The 19,648-nt window shown below is 40.5% G+C and overlaps 1 protein-coding gene across 1 annotated transcript in view; it reads right to left on the bottom strand.

Moving 5' to 3' along the window:
- Positions 1-19,269, bottom strand: part of PPP1CC (protein phosphatase 1 catalytic subunit gamma) — an 833,371-nt gene extending 814,102 nt beyond the window's left edge. Inside the window, exon 1 of the mRNA XM_044068633.1 lies at positions 19,078-19,269. Within this exon, the coding sequence (XP_043924568.1) occupies positions 19,078-19,132 (55 nt within the window). The 5' untranslated portion in view covers positions 19,133-19,269. The remainder of the gene's footprint in view (positions 1-19,077) is intronic.
- Positions 19,270-19,648: the final 379 nt, after the last annotated feature.

Genomic DNA, 19,648 nt, shown 5'->3' with positions numbered 1-19,648 from the left:
AAGCTACCAACTACTTCACGATTCAGGTAAGTCTTGATCAAAAAGCTTTACTTTCAACAGCGAATACATTAAAATCTCTTAGTCCACAACAGGGAAGGACACATTCCTTTCCCAACTTGAACATGGGACTCTCACTTGTATCTTCCTAAGCACGCAATTTACTATTAGCTACAGCAAGCTACAGCTGCAAATACTTTATTCTTGTACATGTCAGCCAAATTAGTAATGTCTTTCAGCTTTTCCCAGTTAGGGGTCACCAGTGGAACTCTGGTCTGCTAATGATTGGCAAGTGGATTTTTACGGTGCCAAGTTGCCAGCCTGACACCCAACCTTCAAAGAAGGCACACCCATTCACGCACACCCATTCACACACAACCTACCTGCATGTCTTTAAACGTCACTCGACCGCAGGGAGGACATGCAGACAACGGCATGTCAGCCAAACTATCAAATTTCAAAAATGCTACCATTGCTGAGGCTTGCTAGCTACCACAGACTTTTGGAATCTTTGTTCAGTGCCAGCATGCACTCAGTTACAATCTCCACTCACAGACTTCTTTTGCACACCTTCAGATTTTCACAAAATTCAAGATCAAAGCTTCTACATTACTAACACCCAAGCTCAGGAAGTTATTTCCCACAAACTGGCAATAAAATTCATATGAAGACCTCACTTATCCAGAGTTCAAAGCCTCATTCCACATCTAACCAAATCTGCTGCAAAAAAAAAAAAGTCACCCAACCAATACTATTCTACCACACCAAACTCGAGGCTACACCATCTTCTAAACAATGAAGTTAAATAAATGCAAGTCACCCAGTGACCTGTAAAGGTTTGTTAAAAGGATGCAAACAAAGGAATTAATGCTGTCAATAAAAAGCCTCTCACAGGGCTGAGTCTTCACATTAAATACTGCAAAGCTAATAATGCAGTGCGTTATACTTTCACCTAAAATTTTCACAAAAAGACGGTCTACAAATCTGAGCACTTTTGGACAGAAATACTAGTTTTTGAATCAGTTGCAGAAAAATTACGCTGACTCGTAAAATTAAGAAGGTGCAATCAATGACAGCATTCATCACCCAATACAATGCAACAGTTTGGAAGTTACCTGATGTTATTCATATTGATTACTGCTGCAGTAATCTTAGCTATAGATTTGTAACCTTACAAGAATACAACAGCTGGCCAGCTTACAAAGCTTCAAGGGACCTTCCACATGCCCAATTGTCAAGCAGCTTGAGACTAGCTGACTTAAGCAAGTTAAGTGACAAAGATCTTCATGGGTTCATAGCCAATTACCCCACGAGAATCAAACCCTGCATTTTGGCATATATAGTATTTACCTTACAGACAACCCCCCACCAAATATCTGCAGATGTGAATCACTATTCACATCAGACTACATTAGTCCTTTCAGTCACAGCTTTCCTGCCACTGAATAGCATGTTCCCTGAGGCTTTCGAGAAAAGTATTCTTGCACATTTCTTTGCTGGGCAAACAAGTTCTCTTGGGGAGAGGCTTCCAAGCTTCATTTTACTGATGTTTTATTGATGTTTTATTGATGTTTTTTTACCTTCCTCTCCAGGAAAGAGAAAAAGGAAAGGAGTATTACACCCCATGTCAAACTCTAGCTTGTAAACTAAGCAACGAGTTTTATTATGTAAACATTTTCTGTGGGGAAATTTAAATTTTCCATTGTGGGGCTGCCATAGTGTTTTGAAAGTTTATGGTCCGTCACAAGCAACTTGTGAACTGCAGTTTTACTGGCATTTGCTGCTCGCCTTCCCCAGGCAAGAGGGACATTTTTTTGGCTTGACCATGAACAGACTTGCCCCCCCCCCACCCGGTCAGTCCTACTTCCAGACTGAAGAGGGAAGCAGACAGCCTTTGCCACCACAGCAGAGTTTGTTGTACCGCAGACCACTCAAACCTAAATCCCTCTGGTACAGCTCCTACAGCCACTGTGGACCAAGGGTTAGCCACATTCACTTTTAAGTCCCCTCAGTGGGCAAGAACCACACTTATCCCTGGGACAGGGAACTGGAAGTTTTCCCCAATACATTAAAATGCTGTGCCCATCCCTGGTGAAATCAGTGGCGGCCATTTGTAACACAGTTGGCCCAATTTCTCCTGTAAAAAAATATCTGTCCTCACCTCCTCAAAATTTCTTTAGATAGGAGTAAATCACTGGGACTAGCTTATGTTTAATTCAGGCTACTAATCTGTACAGTAGTTTTTGTAAGAGAGATGCCTCTTTTCCTGAAGAGATTTGAGATTCTGAACCTGAAGGTGTGGGGACAGATTCAAGGTTTTTTCCTCAGACTTCTGACTCTTGGGGGGGGGGGGGGGGGGCTTTCAAAGACTTGCTAGAATGCCCCAGTGTTTTCAGTGCAGGAGCAGTGACATTTCCCAGTTCATCAGAAACATTTCCCAGTTCATCAGAAAATACTACAAGTTACAGATTTTCCACAGTCTACACCTATCCCTCTAGTTCACTTTAGAGGAAGTGTTGTCTTAATGCAATTTTCCCAATACGTCACTAAAAAGGAAGACAGAATGTAGTTCCTCAGGTTTTTTAAATTTTTATACACCATTCCCAAACCTGACCCAGCAACTACATCCTTAGTGGACATCAATTGAAGAAAAAAAAAAAAAAAACTGCTTTAAACAAGTTTTCTACTGCACAGGTCATTACCAACACGTTTGTCGATGCTTCTTCCAAGGCTAAGGACACTGTACTGTTTAAGGAGGTTTGCTTGGCTGCAATTCCTAGAGCTTCCCAGATTTAAAACAAGATTTCGAATAGTTAGAGATTCACTGTTTTGATCACACTTTTGGCACCTGTGCTGGTGATGAAAGGGGCAAGCTGACCCAGGGAATCAAGACTGCCACAGCCCCCCTTCTTAGAGATTATGAACTTTCACGGTCCACTTTGGCAACAGATCGCTTTTCAGAACCATTTGTCTGAAACATTCAGCAGGGTTACAGAAGGCAGTTGGGAGGAAATTCCCTCTTTCTACAGGGTCATTCCTCATCTGTAAATCAGAGTAGTGTCAAGCCGTTCTTTAATCACATGCTGTCCCACTCAGCAAGTTACTCCAAATTGGGGAAGAGGTTTTATTCAAGGATGTCTTTAGGGCCAAAGAAAGAAAATGTTTGAGATCAGTTCTGGATCTTTTTTCTTAAATCTGTTTTGAGTGCGTTAAAATTCAAAAAGTCACTTTACAAGTTACCTCTTCTTCCTCATCTACTGGCTGACAGCACTAACATTACCCCTCTCTCCCCACCCCCCTATCTCAAAATATTTTAAGACAGGCTCATCTCCAGCTATCACACAAAACCAAGTTCTAACTTACCTGGGGCATAGGGAACCTCAACACTACACCATCGCAGTTTAGATAAGTCAAGGCCAGGCTATACTCATTTAACCTGGTGGATTTTTTTTTTTAAAAGGTCAAAGCAATGGATGAATGCAAAGCGGTACACATTGTATACCTCAACCTGTCATTCCTCACTCACAAATAGAAGAGCAAAATTGGGAATAAATCTCTAGGTCTTCTGCTAAATTGCTAACTGGCTGACATACAGGATGCAGATAAACAGGGAAGTTGCCTCCAGACAGGCCACGGTTAGAGTCTACTTTTCTGAAGCCAATACCAATGGGCTACAGCCGGTTTGCAGACAACTGCAAGCTAGGAGCAGTCACTGACTTAACCTTAGTCTCATAACTGGTAAGAAACCTGGTCTGAAACTTAAATGCCAAAAAAAACATACATAGCTTCCCTTGAGAAGTCTCTACCCTAAAACCACTGCATGGACAATACAACCAAGAGTTGACGCAGTTCGGGATTTGGGAACTTGTGGACAGTGACCCAACTTTTAACCAAGTGTGTCTAAAGTCCTACGTTATAGAACTGATTTTGTCTAGAACTAGGGACAGTTGCCCTTAACCGCACCCCTTACTAGATGGATCATTGCATATAATGTCCCCTTTGGCATGCATCTGTCCAGATGTACAACTGGAATCCCCACAAAAATACCAAAAAGGTTACAAGGTATAAACAAGTCCTGCATGGGCCAACTCAAAGCCTGGTCACTATATTGTCTACCCTACAGACTGCCAAGAGGTGAGCAGAGTCTGGCTTACAAGCCATCCTCAAACTCCTTAGACTGATTTATTGCACATCAGCAAGTCAAACAGCACAGGAAATACTCCATTGGTGGACTGTAAAGCATAGGTTTGGAACACTAAAACGGGATAAAACTAAGTTTTTTATTAGTATTTGTACAAGATCACAACTGCTTACAACATGTAGTTTAGTACTCAGCCAGGGGTACTTTAAATGTAGGACAAGGGAGAGTCTTCAACTGTTTGTGATGAAGACATTAAAGTAGTACTTTTAGTTTTGAGAAACAAAGGCTAGACAAAAGTTAGTGAATATGCTGTAATCTAGGCCTACTGAGCAAGACACCCATTATAATTTATATAGAATTAAGATCTTGTTTGCATTGGTGAATTACGGATTAATACCCTTGGCTCAATTTAGAGTGTTTTCTGTAAGACAAGATATTCTGGAAAAATAAGCAATGAAAAGTGCCAAGTTTCTTGCATACCTTAAATATTCATTGGGAGTAATAAAAAAAAAAAAAAATCTGCAGCTGAATGCAGTTGTGAATTTTGTTCCGAGTGAACTTGACAATTATTCCTTTATGCATCTGTGGAGTTATTTTCCTACTAGCTGACAGTTTCTATGGAGACTAGCTGTTTGCAGGTGCAAAAAACGAATCTTGGAGAGTTCTGCACAATGTTTGCGGAGGAATGTAAAAGGTACAAGGGCAAGCAGAACCCCCCATTAAAATTACTGGAAGTGAATAAGACAGCTTCCCTAGCAGCCCCAGTACAACAAAATGCATTAAACAGAATGGTAGAATTTAAAGAATGCACTTTTTAAGGCTTTAAGCATACAAGCATTTTTTCACATCAGGGGAAAAAAGGTAACCTACAGCAGTCAGTGTAAGAGCACAGGCTGCAACACTCACAACCTTAATTTTAGGCCATGCTTGTGGGTGCTGCTGTTGATTTGGGGCAATTGTCATTATCTGGAGAAATTAAACTTCATTTTTTAAGTACATAGGTCATAGGGGGTTCTGAAAACTCATCTTTAAAAGAAAGTAACAGATTCAAACTGAAATTAATTTAAGATTTTGAAGATTTAAAGAGATCTGCAAAAGTGTGTGCATGCAACAAAAGTTAGGAATACACAAAAAAGCTATCATGCACAATAGGTGGGAAAAACTTATAATGGCTATGCTATCTATATTTTGGAATAGCAACAGCCTTAACAGATGCAGACAGAGTGCATACAATAATGCTGCAAGGCACTTAAAATATTTTTTCTTGAAACAAACATGCGAATTTAAGGACGGATTCAGCAGAATCAGGGCCATAGGAAAAGGGAACTACAGCAACTGCCAGGGAAGGTGCGAGAGAGAGAGTGCGAGAGAGAGAGTGCGAGAGAGAGAGTGCGAATTTGTGGTAGTAAGGGACTACTGGCAAGGGAGGAGTATTACAGCAGCACGCATTATATTCCACCACAAAAAGAAAAATTCTCAAAACAGACCTGTTGTCCTTTCATCCAGTTAAATATTTGGGTTATCTGATCTAATCTTGGCACATTTAGAAGCTGTGGATACAGGTCTCAGACTAGACTAGTCTACCTATAATATCTCGTCCCCAAATACCTCAGATAAAGTTTGCCTACTTAACCAATGTAGCCTCAAATTATAATCCAGAATGCAGCCTGCAGAAACCAACTTGAGAGACTGTATACAGACAAAAGGTTCCTCTGTAGGTCAGTTTCAAAGAATGCCACGTGAGAAAATTTGGAAACGGGAAAGAGGGAGGGATGTCCAAACCAGACAGATTATTATGGCGAGTACATAACTCTCAGGATGTTCTCTTTTGGTCCAATTCAAATCTTAGAGATAAAATAAGATTCACTAGCTGCCACAAGGTTTACAAGTGCCCGTAATTCAGAAATCCTTGAAGTGGTGACCAGAAAATAGTTTAGTCTTCCAAGAAAGGTAAAGTTTACTGAAGCTGCTGCTTCAAGGTGCAGGTCTAGTGTTTAAACTCTTAGGGACTCAAGTTTCATGGAGAAACAAGATCCCTTATGAGAGGTCTCAGTAAAAGTCCCCTTTAGAAAGGGCTTTGTAATCCTGAAAAGCTATGGTCAGTCTTCAACATGGAAATTGGAAACACACAGCTGCACTTTTGACTGTTGAAAAACTAACTAGACAATTTTTGAAAAATGCCCGACAGGTCTAGAAAGGAAGACTAGCTGAAAAAGGGATCCATCCCCTTTGCAACTGGCCAAAGAACTTCAATTTGCCAAGATAAACATTTCTGGTACTAGATTTTCTGAGAGGTTAAGATGAGAGCCAGTTGAATGGAAAGCCTGGCATCTCTGACCACCGTTAAAACAGGAGGAACCATACAGTTAACTTGTCTTTTGGGCAAGGAGAGGCTGCCCAGATGGGAGTCTCTAAAGGTCTGGACAGTTGTCTAGGGAAGAGATAGTAGATGAAGCCAGGAAGGGGAACTACAAAACACAATGATTACTACTTTGGCCTTCAACTTTCTTGCTCTCCAAATGAGCAAGAAGACAAAAAAAATGCATACAGAAGACCTGTAACACTTTTTAGTTTAGGTAAAAAGCAAAAAGGCTGCAGCACGGCTGACCCAAGCAGTTAAAGACTTACTCCACCACTGCCTGAGTGACAACTCATGAGACATTAGTACTAATTTTGTCTGCTAAAACAAAGTCACAGGGATATGCACTGCCATAGGAAAGCAACGGGAAGGCCACCTATTACCAGACTGTCATGGCCCCTCTGCAGAGGGGACATGAATGGGTTCCACCCTACTTGCAAGATATACCACACATATGACATGTCAACCTGGGTGAAGATCACACCCTTGGAAAGTTTGCTAGAACTACCCTAAAAAAAAAAAAAAAAAAAACACACACAACACACTGATGTGGAACATGGCCAGTGACCATGAGGTCAGAAAATTCTTCCCTTCAAAATGCACCCCCACCCTCAGATGGAAGCATCTGTCGTTACTACGGGCTTGGGAGGGAAGAGGAGAAAGATCAACCTTCTAGGAGCCATAGGACACGAGACTTTTACAGATTTAAGAGATTGTGCACAAACAGTATGGAATAATTGGAAACACTGAAGAGAAAGGGCCCACTAAACAATTGGCCCAGTCTTTCAGAACTGAAAACAAGAAAAAACTAGTTTCTAACTGGTTGGGGGAGGGACTAATTAGGTGATTTTTACAATAACCAAGACTTCTACTGTTGACTATTCTATTTGATGGGGTGGTACTGTGGGAACACTCCTTTAAGGGAGAGGAAGCAACACACACACACCACATCTACATATATAAAAAAAGACTAATATAAAAATACCAATATAATACATATTTATACTTAAATTCTACAGTCCACTTCTGCCAACAGAGTGCTATCATCCTGCTCGCTCCTGGTGACAAGTTTCCTTAACCTCGGGCACAAAAGGTGTAAAGCCATCAAGAGGGGTATTAAAGTAGCAACTCTAAACCTTGCACAAAGGTCACAACTGCATCCAGGCAAGCCAGTGGAGAATGTTGGTACTGGCTGCTACAGCCATACCATAAAGCTATACCAGTAAGCTGACAGATATGTTCAACGGAAACAAGGACTTCATTTTCTGGATGTCCACCAGTAGGTCACCTGCAAGGAGCTCTGAGTTCATTAGTAAAGTCCTTCTGAAAACATTTGGGCCAAGTAGTCACCAAGTGCGAGTCACTGACTACACTCATTTCCCAAATCTGCCCTCTGCTCTGGACTAGAGGATGGACAGACTCTCCAGAGTTCCTTTTTAGTGGCCACCGTTAACCACGGCATCTATTGGGAATGCTAACTCCAGTACGCTCCAGCCTTAGGTGCAAACTGCTTCTTGGGGATTGGTTCCAGCATCAGGAAGCCTTCCAAACCTGCTGAGCTAACAGGTGTGCATCAGAAAGTGGTACCACCCAGGAGATAACCAGCTGAACCCCCCCCCCCCCCGAGGAACACAGACTCTTCCAGGGAGGGTGTTGGCAGTGAACAACCCCCTCGCTGCTTCATAAATTCCCAAACGTCAAAGCCAAAACCCCCCAAAAAGGACACATCCAAGTCTGGTCTTCAAATACAGATGCAAGATGAATCTAAGTGTCCCCCCTCAGATGTCAGTTTCTTCGGACCCTATCTTGACAGGACTTCTGGAGACGGGGAGCTCATGTGGTGAAGAGCTCCAAGACTAAAGGAAGCAGGCTGCCCCTGTTGATTAGGATGTGCAGAGTCAGGTGCAATGTCCAAAAGGGGCTTGGACAGAACAGAGAATGTGACAAAGCACCTCCTTGCTTGGCCTAGCAAGAACCCTTTCGTAAACTTCAAATGCTAAGGCAGAGATTGGGGCCAGACAGACTCCCACACCATCATGATGAGGTGAATGAATAGCCTCCCCTTGACCGAACCAGCCCAGACAGAGTGGAGCAGAGCTATCTAGTGCAGCACAACAGTCAATGCTTTGAGCCCCAGCACAGCTTTTTAGACTTCGAAACTTATCCCTATCAGACAGCATCAGATTTGAGTGAAAGGGACGGTCAAACAAGACTGCTGACTCCAATGTGGGTGCTGCTGACTCCAATGTGGGTGCTCCCAGGAGGCTCACATCCACGGGCCTCTGATCCAAAGGGCAGACCAGAATTAGAGAAATCAGAGAAAGGGCCGTCAAGAGCAGCTCTTGGAATGTCACATGTAGATGGGGCTAGAACCACCAGCAATTGAATTTGCTTCCAAAGGAATCTCTACATTATCCTTCAAGGAGTGTTAAAGCAGAGGTTGACAGAAGAGTTGAGGGGAACAGAGGAGATGCCATTTAAAAAAGGTGACACTTGTGACTGGGGGGGGGGGGGTCTGTTTCTTTTGATCTAGTCACTTCTCAGATTTTTTTCTGTGGACTTGACACTGACAGCCCAGCTACCTGGAATTTTATGAATAATCCTATGTCATTTGTGACTATTGATATGATTTATGCACAACTACGTTATGTACTGAGCTTAAAGAATGTATGCACAACATACCCTGCTGAAACAAGATTCAACTTATTCTTGAAGTTTTGTAAGTCAAGTGCATTATGATTGTGCTATAAAAAAAAAAAAGTCAGTTTCAATGCAACAAGCAGACAATGTCTAGAGCTAGACGTTTGTATGGTCTTGGAGAGGAGTTCTGAGAGATGCATTTTTAACAGATGTTAAAAATTCTGCTGGGATCACATTTAGCAGAGGAACTGAAGTCAGGTGACAGTGATGCCAGCCAAGCTGGATCAAAAGTTAAGAACTCAGACTGTGCATTTTGTCTTGGACCTAGCAAGTTCAAAGAGATTCAGGGCAAAATTTCTCTCCGAGATAGATGGGAATACAGTAGAGGCTAGTTTAGATATTTTCTGTATTTGAGATTATCGTGCAAGGTTTTAAAATATTTTGAGACTCTGAAGTTACTGCGTTGATTGAATATCGTCTTGCTCCATTATTTATTAAATATATTTAAACCCATCTTTGTGGCAGATACTGAGAGACATTTAAGCTCTTAAAAAGTACTTGCATATGTATTTGGCGACACCGTACAGGCCACTCCTAAATAGCCTTGGTCAAAGGCACCATTGGGATAACAGTAACATTACACAATAGAATTGGACACCCTTATAAAGGCTTTCTAGTAAAGTGGTTGGTGGAAGTGGAAACTACCTTAGTCTGGGCAGAAGGGAGCATAGCTAGTAAACCTGTGCCAGCCTTCCCCAAGTGTGTTTACACAAACACAACCAGTGCCCCCCCCCCTCTACTTGGGCAGGGTCACGAAGCACTAGTTTGACAGAGGGTGCTGAAGGTCGTGGCCCCTCAAACAAGATTTTAACCCTACAGTTGTGCCAGTGGGGAATCTTATAGGTGATAAGGAGAAACCAGCCCCAGACTGACTGATCCCTGTGTGCTAAGGGAAATTGCACTTTACTGTGTGCGCACACTTGTAATCCTACCATTGTGTACGTTCCTCACTGTTGCCAGTGAGAAGGAGAGGCTCCTTGATTACTGGGCCAGTGCAGGGGCATCACAGACTTGTCTTTCCTTTTGCTTAGATTTCACCTTTGTCTTAGCTAGGGATATAGAAGTAGCAGTAGTTGCGGCTTGAGTGGATTATCCTGACTGAGGGAATCAAACCTTTCAAGACAAGTTTATTTCTGTGGGCCTGAAACAAACAGGAGTCTCTCTTGTCCAGTCAGGATGCAATAAACAAGTCTTTGTACACAATAAAGCTGCTTGAACAGAACCCACAAACATCACGACTGCAGATAAACTATCTTGGGCAACATACATTCATCCATACGTGCTCACTCTGCCTGGACTTTCAAAAGTGGCACAGAGTATAGCACGTGCTTGCTATTTATACACACAGTCCTCGATATGCTTCTTAAAGCTACAGAGCTCACATTGTTCTTCACAAAGAGTTAGGATGTAGATCATGCAATGCCGAACATCAGTTGACATGCAAATACAAAGATAGTCATACAATTATACAGAACCAGGTACATACATAGATATGTCCAGGTCGCTGTGCACTTCACACTAGGTCTGGAAATATAACCAAATATTGTGACAAACAATTAGACTTGGCAACTGGAACGCTCTGCTGAATGTTCAACCTTAGAAATATTGGGAACATCCTCAGAAATGAAGCAGAAGTTACACATTCCAGAATGGGAACATTATATCGGTTGCTCTGAGATGTAGAGTCTGTATCACACAACAATGCTGCGATGATTCTGGTGCAGGAAAAGGTCATTTCTCTTTACTCCACACCCTCAGATTCCACAAAGTAGGAACTTTGCTCAGTACACATACCTGTTACTTGACCAATCCGTTATGTCCTTACTGTCTCTTTCAATGGACAAAGAAATCTGCTCGATTTACAATAACTGGGACCTCTGGAAAAGAATGAAACCGAATAATTGGGCAAGACATTAGTATTCTTTGACCTTTCAACCAGTAGCCAAACAAAGCACTACTGAAGCCTTCGGTTTGAATTTCTTCACCTCCATAAGCAACAGGTTTCGCACTACTAGCCACATTGAGTTGTTCGTTAGTTCTCACCTTAGCAAGTGTCTGCTGACATGAACCAGTGTATTTTGAGCTGTGTGGCTTTACTATTGATCTAGACAGCACAAAACACTTTGCTCTTTGCCAACAAATTTACCGCATCAACATTTCCACCAATTAATTACTGAGGCACTATCTACACAGAAAGTGGAGTTGCAGTCTACTTGGCACCCCTTTTGTGACAGAGTTATGACAGTTTAATAATGCTCTTGAAATTAAAGAATTAAGATGGCAAGTATTTTTGAAAGTAGACCAAACTCCTGGTCTGAATGAGACCTTAAATGTCAACTGTCTTTTAAAAAAAGAATAGGTTACACTAGAGTCAACCTTTTTTTAATACAACTAAAAACACTAAGGATGGATGTAAATTAGTTGAATATATTTTAAGAAAAGTGATTAAGACAAGTAATTTGATGAATGGAAGCAGATTGGGCTATTAATGTTTTTGTATTGAAATTGATGTTTGGGATTGTCATTTCTGAAGTTTATATTAAAAAGAAAGCGCTCACTACAGTATTTGGAAAGATAAGTCATTTTTTAATATTTTTTCACATTTGGTTTTAAGTGGTTAGTTTATACTCTTGAAATTTGTTTATTTAATGGAATTTTAAACTTTCCCTCATACTGCTGGTGCACACACAAATGAATGCTCTTTCAGTGAGCTCTGACCCAGCTTGGTTTAGCAAAAAAAAGACGCCCTGGTGTGTGCATCTTTGTCAGAATAAGCTACTTGTATAAAAACATTACTCTTGCTCAACTATTCTCCAATTCTTTGGTCAAATACAAGTGGTGAGGGATTTCGAAATCCACCTGGCATATTAACACATGCCAGTGAAGGGTTTTGCAAATACACAACACACAGACAAGGCAGAAATGCCAGTATTTATAACTATGCCCAGTAGCACAACAAGCCTCTGAATAACTGAACTTTGCAAAATAAGTCTCTGGCACTACAACACTCAAAAATTACTGTACTGCAAGAAATCACTTAGTGCAAAACATTTCAAAGTAACTGCACTTTGAAAATAAACAGTACACAGCACACCGAAACTTCCCCCCAAATGGTGGTACATTGCTAGACAATTCTTTACGATGCTAGATAATTCTTTACGGTCCAAGGAACTCTGGCAACACTTTACGAATACACACCAAGCGCAAGAAACTTTTCGAAATGACTACTTCACAAAATAGTTGCACTTGGCACACAAAGTCTTCGGAATACATGCACAATAAGCACGCACTAAGCCCTTTTACACAGTTACTTTGAATAAAGTTATGCCCTTGACACTAGGAATTTATACTTACTTGTCAGAACACAGCACTTACCTTTTTTATTTATGCTTAATGTGCCCTTTTTACCCTTATTAGTTTTGCTCCTTTAATCTCTATGCCCATTCTACTTTTGTGCTAGTTAACATGCCAGTTTTGATTTAAACACACTCTGCTATTCTGATATACATTGTTTAATAAAACCTTTTCTGTGGTTTGTTCTCTTAAGCTGTTAGCACAAGTTCATTACCTTCACTGTTTTCTCTGCACCTCACAACTCTGTATACTAGTCTCTGGAATCCCAGTTCTGACATCATGCCGCTGGTCTAGTCAGGATGTAATAGAATCTTTGTGGGCTCTGTTCAAGCAGTTTTATTATGTACAAATCACAAGACAAACAGGTAACAGGAGTGCTGGTCAGGACGCTGCTCGTACGGATGCAGGAAGTCACTAATTCAATAACAGCAGAAACAGCGAGCTCAGTGCAATACTTCTATATTTCGACCACCAAAAGTCTCATAAGAACAAGATAAATCCACAGGAATATCCACAGTTAAGCGCTTAACTGTGGATATTCCTGTGGATTTATCTTGTTCTTATGAGACTTTTGGTGGTCGAAATATAGAAGTATTGCACTGAGCTCGCTGTTTCTGCTGTTATTGAATTAGTGACTTCCTGCATCCGTACGAGCAGCGTCCTGACCAGCACTCCTGTTACCTGTTTGTCTTTTGGTTTTGTTACCTTTTTACTGTTCCTAGTATGTACAAATCACGACTGAAGCTCATCAGCTTAAACCTGGGTAACTTGTATACAAAAACTAGCTACATTCATTGATACATGCTCACTCTGGCTGCACTTTCAAAATGGCAGAGGATAGCATGTACTCGCTATTTATATATGCACATTCAATCCTTGATATGCTTTAAGGAAACAGTGCACAAACCGTTCTACAAGGAACACGCCCCAAATTATGTGGCTAGACAAGCTACCCCATGGCAGTATACACAACGAAGTCCTGCAGCAGGATCTTTATGACCGCAGGACATACATGTTTTGAAACCTTGAACCTAGTCTGCCATCTAGATGGCATCATCGGTCACACAGAATGGGTTGAAAGATCCAAGTGAAACAGCATTAAAACCAGCAAACTAAACACAAAGCAATTTAGTAACAAGACACTACCTAGACTAAAAATTAACTAAAATTGGTTGGTTTCCACAGCCCAGCAAGAGGTTCTCCAGTTTGATCCTCTGCTGGGGTGCCTTCTGTGCGGAGTCTGCATGTCCTCCCTGTGGTTGTGTGGGTTTCCTCCAGGTGCTCCAGTTTCCTCCCACATCCTAAAGACATGTTGTAGGTGGACTGGACACTAAATTGGCCCTAGGTGCGAGTGCGTGCCTTCTGTGGAAGGTTGGGCACTGGGCTGGCAACTCAACACCATAAAAATCCACTGCCAATCATGATCAGACAGATCCCTATAACCAGGAAGAGCCAAAAGAAGAAGTTGCAAGTAAGGAAGATTAAAAAGTTTTAACCTACTATTCTTTTTGGCAGAGCCCTCAAACACAACCCCGATAGATTACAGGAATGTGGTTTGCCAGATACAATAACCAGGCTAGACCAGACTGAACTTAAGTTCACAGGAACATGTGCGCTTAATTGAAAGCTTTGACACGCAGTAATAATTTCAGATCATGCACCAATAAAAACCAAGATAAAAATTCAGAGTAATGAAGTAAAATACAAGAGTTGCTTTCCCACCTGTTACAAGAGAACTTATGGAAAGGGTACTGGAAATTGTAAGTGTTATTAGCGAAAGCAAATTTAATAAGCTATAGCTAATGAGTGGTATAAAATGAAAAAAAAAAAAAAAAAGTCTTTCCGCTTTTCCAAGTTAGGGGTCGCCACAGTGGAACTCCGGTCTGCTAATGATTGGCCTTGAATTTTTTCACAGTGCCGAGTTGCCAGCCCAGCCTTCAAAGAAGGTACACCCATTTACGCACACACCTACCTGCATGTCTTTAGAGGTCACTACTGCAGGAAGGACAAGCAGACTCTACACAGGAGAACAGAGCTTAAAAATACAGTAGAAATTAAAGACTTAGTTAACTAGCAGAGAGGTAGAAATAGAGAAAGATGAGGCTGGATAGTTAAGCTAGGAAGAGAAATTGCAATGTACAATCAATCTGCAGGAAGCCACCCACGGTGGTGCAGCAGCTAGTGAGGTCACCTCAAAGCAAGAGGTTCTCCGGTTCAAGTCTCAGCTGGAGCGTCTTCTGTACAGAGTCTGTGCGTCCTCCCTGTAGTCAAATGAGTTTTAAAGACACGCAGGTAGGGGCATGTGTGCGTGCCTTCTGTGAAGGTTGGGTGCTGGGATGGCAATTAAACACTATAAAACCATTGCCAATCAATCTGCAGCTCAGTGATCCACTGTGGCGTCCACTAACCAGGGAAAGTGGAAAGTTAAGACAGTACTAATCAACCTACGAGAGTCTCAAGAAGCAGATGGCATTCCTGTGGAGGTTTAAGAGGGAAGCGAACTCTGGAAAGTTTTGCTTAACGGTATTTTAAAAGGAATGGAAGCACCAACTCAGAAGTAAGCTCTGGTGGCCATACTACCTACTCATTAGACCCAGCTAATATCAGATCCATTTCAATGTTAAAGACTATAAAGTGTCATGTATCAGATAAAAGAATGGCAAAGTACTGCAAACATTGCAAGATATGACTCAGTTTTGTGAAGTACAGTAGCTCAGATAATCGAACATACAATTGAACTGGAATAAAAAAAAGTTTTCTGCATGCAGGAATACACTTTTCAACCATTCAGTGATTCCAATGTTTGTCCAAGCTGCCTACAAGCTCAAAACACATAGCTCAAGCAAACATGTATAATGCTTACATATTCAGACTATGATTTTTCCTAATTGAAAACTTTGGAAGGCTGGTTCTGATAATTGACATTTCTGATAAATTGACTACTGTAGAGGCAAACATTTGACATTAATACAGCAATGATCCAGCAGGAAGCATAATGTAAGAAAATACTTCTGTTGGTGGGTCTTGATACAAAGAAAGCATTCCGAGTCAGCTGAGATAATAGGAGTATAGCACTGGAAGCATTTACATCCAATGGATACAATAAAGTTAAATTAGAAAAATACACAAATAAAAGTAGAAGGGTACTTCTCTGAAAAAAAGGAACCAGGCAGACCAGTCTTCTCCCCATTTGCTTTATATTTACAGCCACTTGCAAAGAAAATAAGGGACTCAAATTCAGACACATAATTGGCATGGTAATCAAGAAAAATCTGACTTTACTGGCAAATAATTTTGTGCCTGAAAAATCCAGAACACAGCGTTATGGATGGAACACAGAGTTGAGTCTTTTTGGGACATAAAATTGAAGATAAAGGGCCAAGACCAAAAATCTTGTATCCACACATGAATTGGTCCAGCAATACTCCTTTATAGGGACCCAAGATTAAACATTTACGAGTATTGATTAAAAAAGGCTTCTGTTACGGCAGTTAAGGATACGTGGGAAGAAACTAATGCTTGAGAAACTAGAAGCTCTTGTTTATGGATAGTAAGATACAAGCACTAAAAATATTTTAGGCCCAGCGGAGAAGTTGTAGACAAAAATAGTTTAAGAAATTTATCCAGGAGGGAAGAGGACAATGGAAATAAAGCATATCCTTACAAAAGAACAAGGCAGTGTAGGACAAGACTTGAAGGGACATTTGAGAGCTACACGGCTAAGCTTCTAAAAGTGGAATGGGATGATGAAGCGGGGGTTGATTCAAGAAATAAGGAGACAGTGGGATGTTGGATGCAGATCCTCAGTCATACAGAACATTATATTCAATAAAGTAGAAAGTTTTCCAAAAAATTAAGTCATCGCGAGAATGGAGATTTTGACAAAAGGAATGACTGCAAGTAGGAGTACAGAGAATAGGCAGATGAGTGCTAGAATTACTGGAGAAAAATAGCAAAGAAATCAATGTATTAGGAAAAAACAACTAGTGTGAAAGGTAACAGAATGGGGTGAGGCCAAGAAGACATGTGGACAGCAGGTTAAGACTGCCTTATCAATTTATTACACTACAGAAAGGAATGGGGAGTCCTTATAAGATCTGCTTTGGTGAAATTTTTAGTTTAACCTAAAACTAAAGCTGCTGTTTACAGTAAAGCATATAAAATGCTGCACAGCAACCAAGAATCAGAATTAACAAACTTGCAACGAGATTAAATAAGATATGTAAAAGGGAAAAAAACGGAAGGCCATGCCAATGGCTCCCAAGTATGCAAAGTCTAGAAAGTATATGATTTTTGCTTGGAAGTGCCTGCATTAGTATTTTTATACCTCCTGCAGACTTCAGAGAACATTTCCTCAGTAGACAAATGGAGAAGCAATGAAGAAAAAGGTAACAGAGCATACGTTTTGGGTGTGTAATGAGTTGGCAGATTCTAAAAATTCTCTCATTTTGTCAGGAATACTGTGTAAGCAAATGGATGCAACAAAAGAAATTATTCATTTGAGCTTTGACACATGGTCTTAAATGCCTAGACGTAACAGCAAGGCCTTTAAGTTTAATTGTGGTGGCTAGCAAAAAAGCAGTTACTAGACAATTGAAATCAAAGGTTGAACCAACTGTATTTGAAGTAGGAAATATTTTAACAAAGAACCAGAAGTGGCATCTTTATAAAATGGAAGCCCCTAATCACATTCACGGAAATTGAATATGCAGAATCTCAAGGGGGAAGGTTTAAGGGAAGACAAAAACTGAGTAATTTATGTAATGCTGAACATACACTATGCACAACATATGTAACTGAAATGTATTACAGTTTGTTTTCCAACATCTGCCTCTATCTTGGGCTAAATGAAGCATTCATGTATGTCTGGACAACAATACTCTTACTGCTAGCCCTCACCTCAATGTCCAAGTTAGGACAAATGGAATGAATGGAAGACTCACTGGAATACACAATACAAAACAGAACTAGTGAGGGATTAAGTTCACTTTGGCATGAATATCTTAATACACCTAAGCCAAGACATTTAAAACTAGTGTTGCTAAAACTTTGTCAAATGAGTTTTAGACTTTACTAACAGTTTAAGCCACTGGTTTCAAAGGATAAGTAGTCTCTGGCGGTAAAATCCACTCAGCAGAGGGCACGTATAACCCAAGCATGCAAATACAACTAATGAAAAACTAAAATAATTTCACATTATATGAAAAGACACGCTCCAACTCTTTTGGAATAAAAAGATTTGTATATACACAGCCACCTCAATACAGCAACAGATATAGAGAATATTAATACAATATAAAAAAAATCCACTGCATATTAATGCACGTTGTAATGCGCACCCCCCCCCCCCCCAATTGCGCACCTTTCTGTATTTTACATTGTGGGCGTTCTGGCGATCACGGAGCCCACCAAGCCTTGGCGGCTGACGAGTTAATAAGCCAGGCCAGCCCAGCCCACTTACCCACCGAACAGTAAACAAACATGAACTGACAGTCAATTATATTTGACAATTGCGAGCTGCTTTTATGCCTATCTGCAGCACCATGCGTCTCCACAATACCAGCAAAGAGTTAAGCAATTATACAAGTATTTTTTTTTTCGGGAATGCACGAATAGAAAGAAACCGTTAAGCGGCTCCCTAAAAATAATGACCCTCTCAAGCTCAAGTATAACATATGCATTATCAAATAAGAAGAAAAACTTTTGTAATATTAGACATTAAACCCCATGATCAAATTACAAAAATTTATCATCCGCTCGCTTTCTAACGAAGTCACATCAAACCCAAACCCGCAAGTATGCAAGCAGTTTTAACATGAAATACAATCAAAACTATATGTGTTACCACAGAGAAAAATGCACACGGCAAAACAAAAGCGTTACTCAAGGTTTCCCTCCAATAAGGGAATCCCTGTTTCTAACCCACAACACACACACACACACACACACGCATTTACAACAACACTCATTGCAATAAATCAAGCACCTTAAAAACGAGGTTAAAGACAACCGGGCCACCTCACTGATAAAAGAAACGAAAAAAAATGTGCTCTTCACTCCAAAACCCAAAGAAAAGCCAGCCAAACAGCGACTACAATTGCAAACCAATAATTTTAATTGAATGCCCGGAAGCAGCAGCATCATTTTAAAATGTCGACCATCTTTTAGCATATGTTCTATATAGAGCTCAAAACTATATTGAGTTAAACACTAACGTACAAAACTACGGTGTTGCTAAAAGTGCATTTCACGAAATCAACCAACCAAGGTCTCCTCTTCCAAATACATTTTAAAGACCCGAAAAACAATAATCTAACGGATTCCGTCTAAAACAAAATGCCATTCATCCACTCCCAACAGTAGCCTGTTTTATAAGCTAGTCATTAGATTTAAGCACTTTATTTCATAAGGCCATCCCCGATGCGATTCAAAAGCTTCAATACTCTGATTCAGCTAAAGCGGACTCAAATGCACCAATTTCTACCCAATATGGGGTTATATGATAACTTTTAATATTTTTTCTTACCTTCTAAGAGTCGCTGGATAATACTATCAATATTTAGCTTATCGATATCTGCCATTACTCTAAAATAAGCCACAGAGCGGGTCGTGGAGAATGGAAAAGCACGACCCGTTAACTCGGCTGCAGCTTGACAGCTAAAACGGAATTAGAACCCTTCCCAATCAGAAAACAAAATGGCGAAACACTATTCGCCGGCAATGTAGAGATTTAACGACAAGCGAATCGGAGCTATTTATAGCAATGACGTAAGACTTAGCGCGCCGATCGCTTCGTATTGCCAAACCAGAGATCTGAATGATGTAATTGTGAATATTTTAAAGCACATTTTACTGCATTTGTGAACCAATTGCATGAAATGAGTATTTTTTTAAGTTATTACATTATTATTTTACTTTATGTCCTTGCTTTGTTTAGCACATTGTTGGTGTAGTTTATCTACCAACGGTGTTTACAATTAAAACATCTGCATAAAAATAAGACATCTCGTAATCCTCTGTGTTATAACCAGAGAAAGCTTTTAAAATCAGAAGTCTTCCGCATTAATTATACTAAAAAAATACAAAATTGTGTTAAG

The sequence above is a fragment of the Protopterus annectens genome, chromosome 4.part0 (assembly GCF_019279795.1).
Source record: "Protopterus annectens isolate FY-2018-M chromosome 4.part0, PAN1.0, whole genome shotgun sequence".
Classification (NCBI taxonomy): Eukaryota; Metazoa; Chordata; order Ceratodontiformes; family Protopteridae; genus Protopterus; species Protopterus annectens.
Note: the sequence above shows the minus strand (reverse complement) of the source record. Positions and strands in the feature narration are given on the sequence as shown.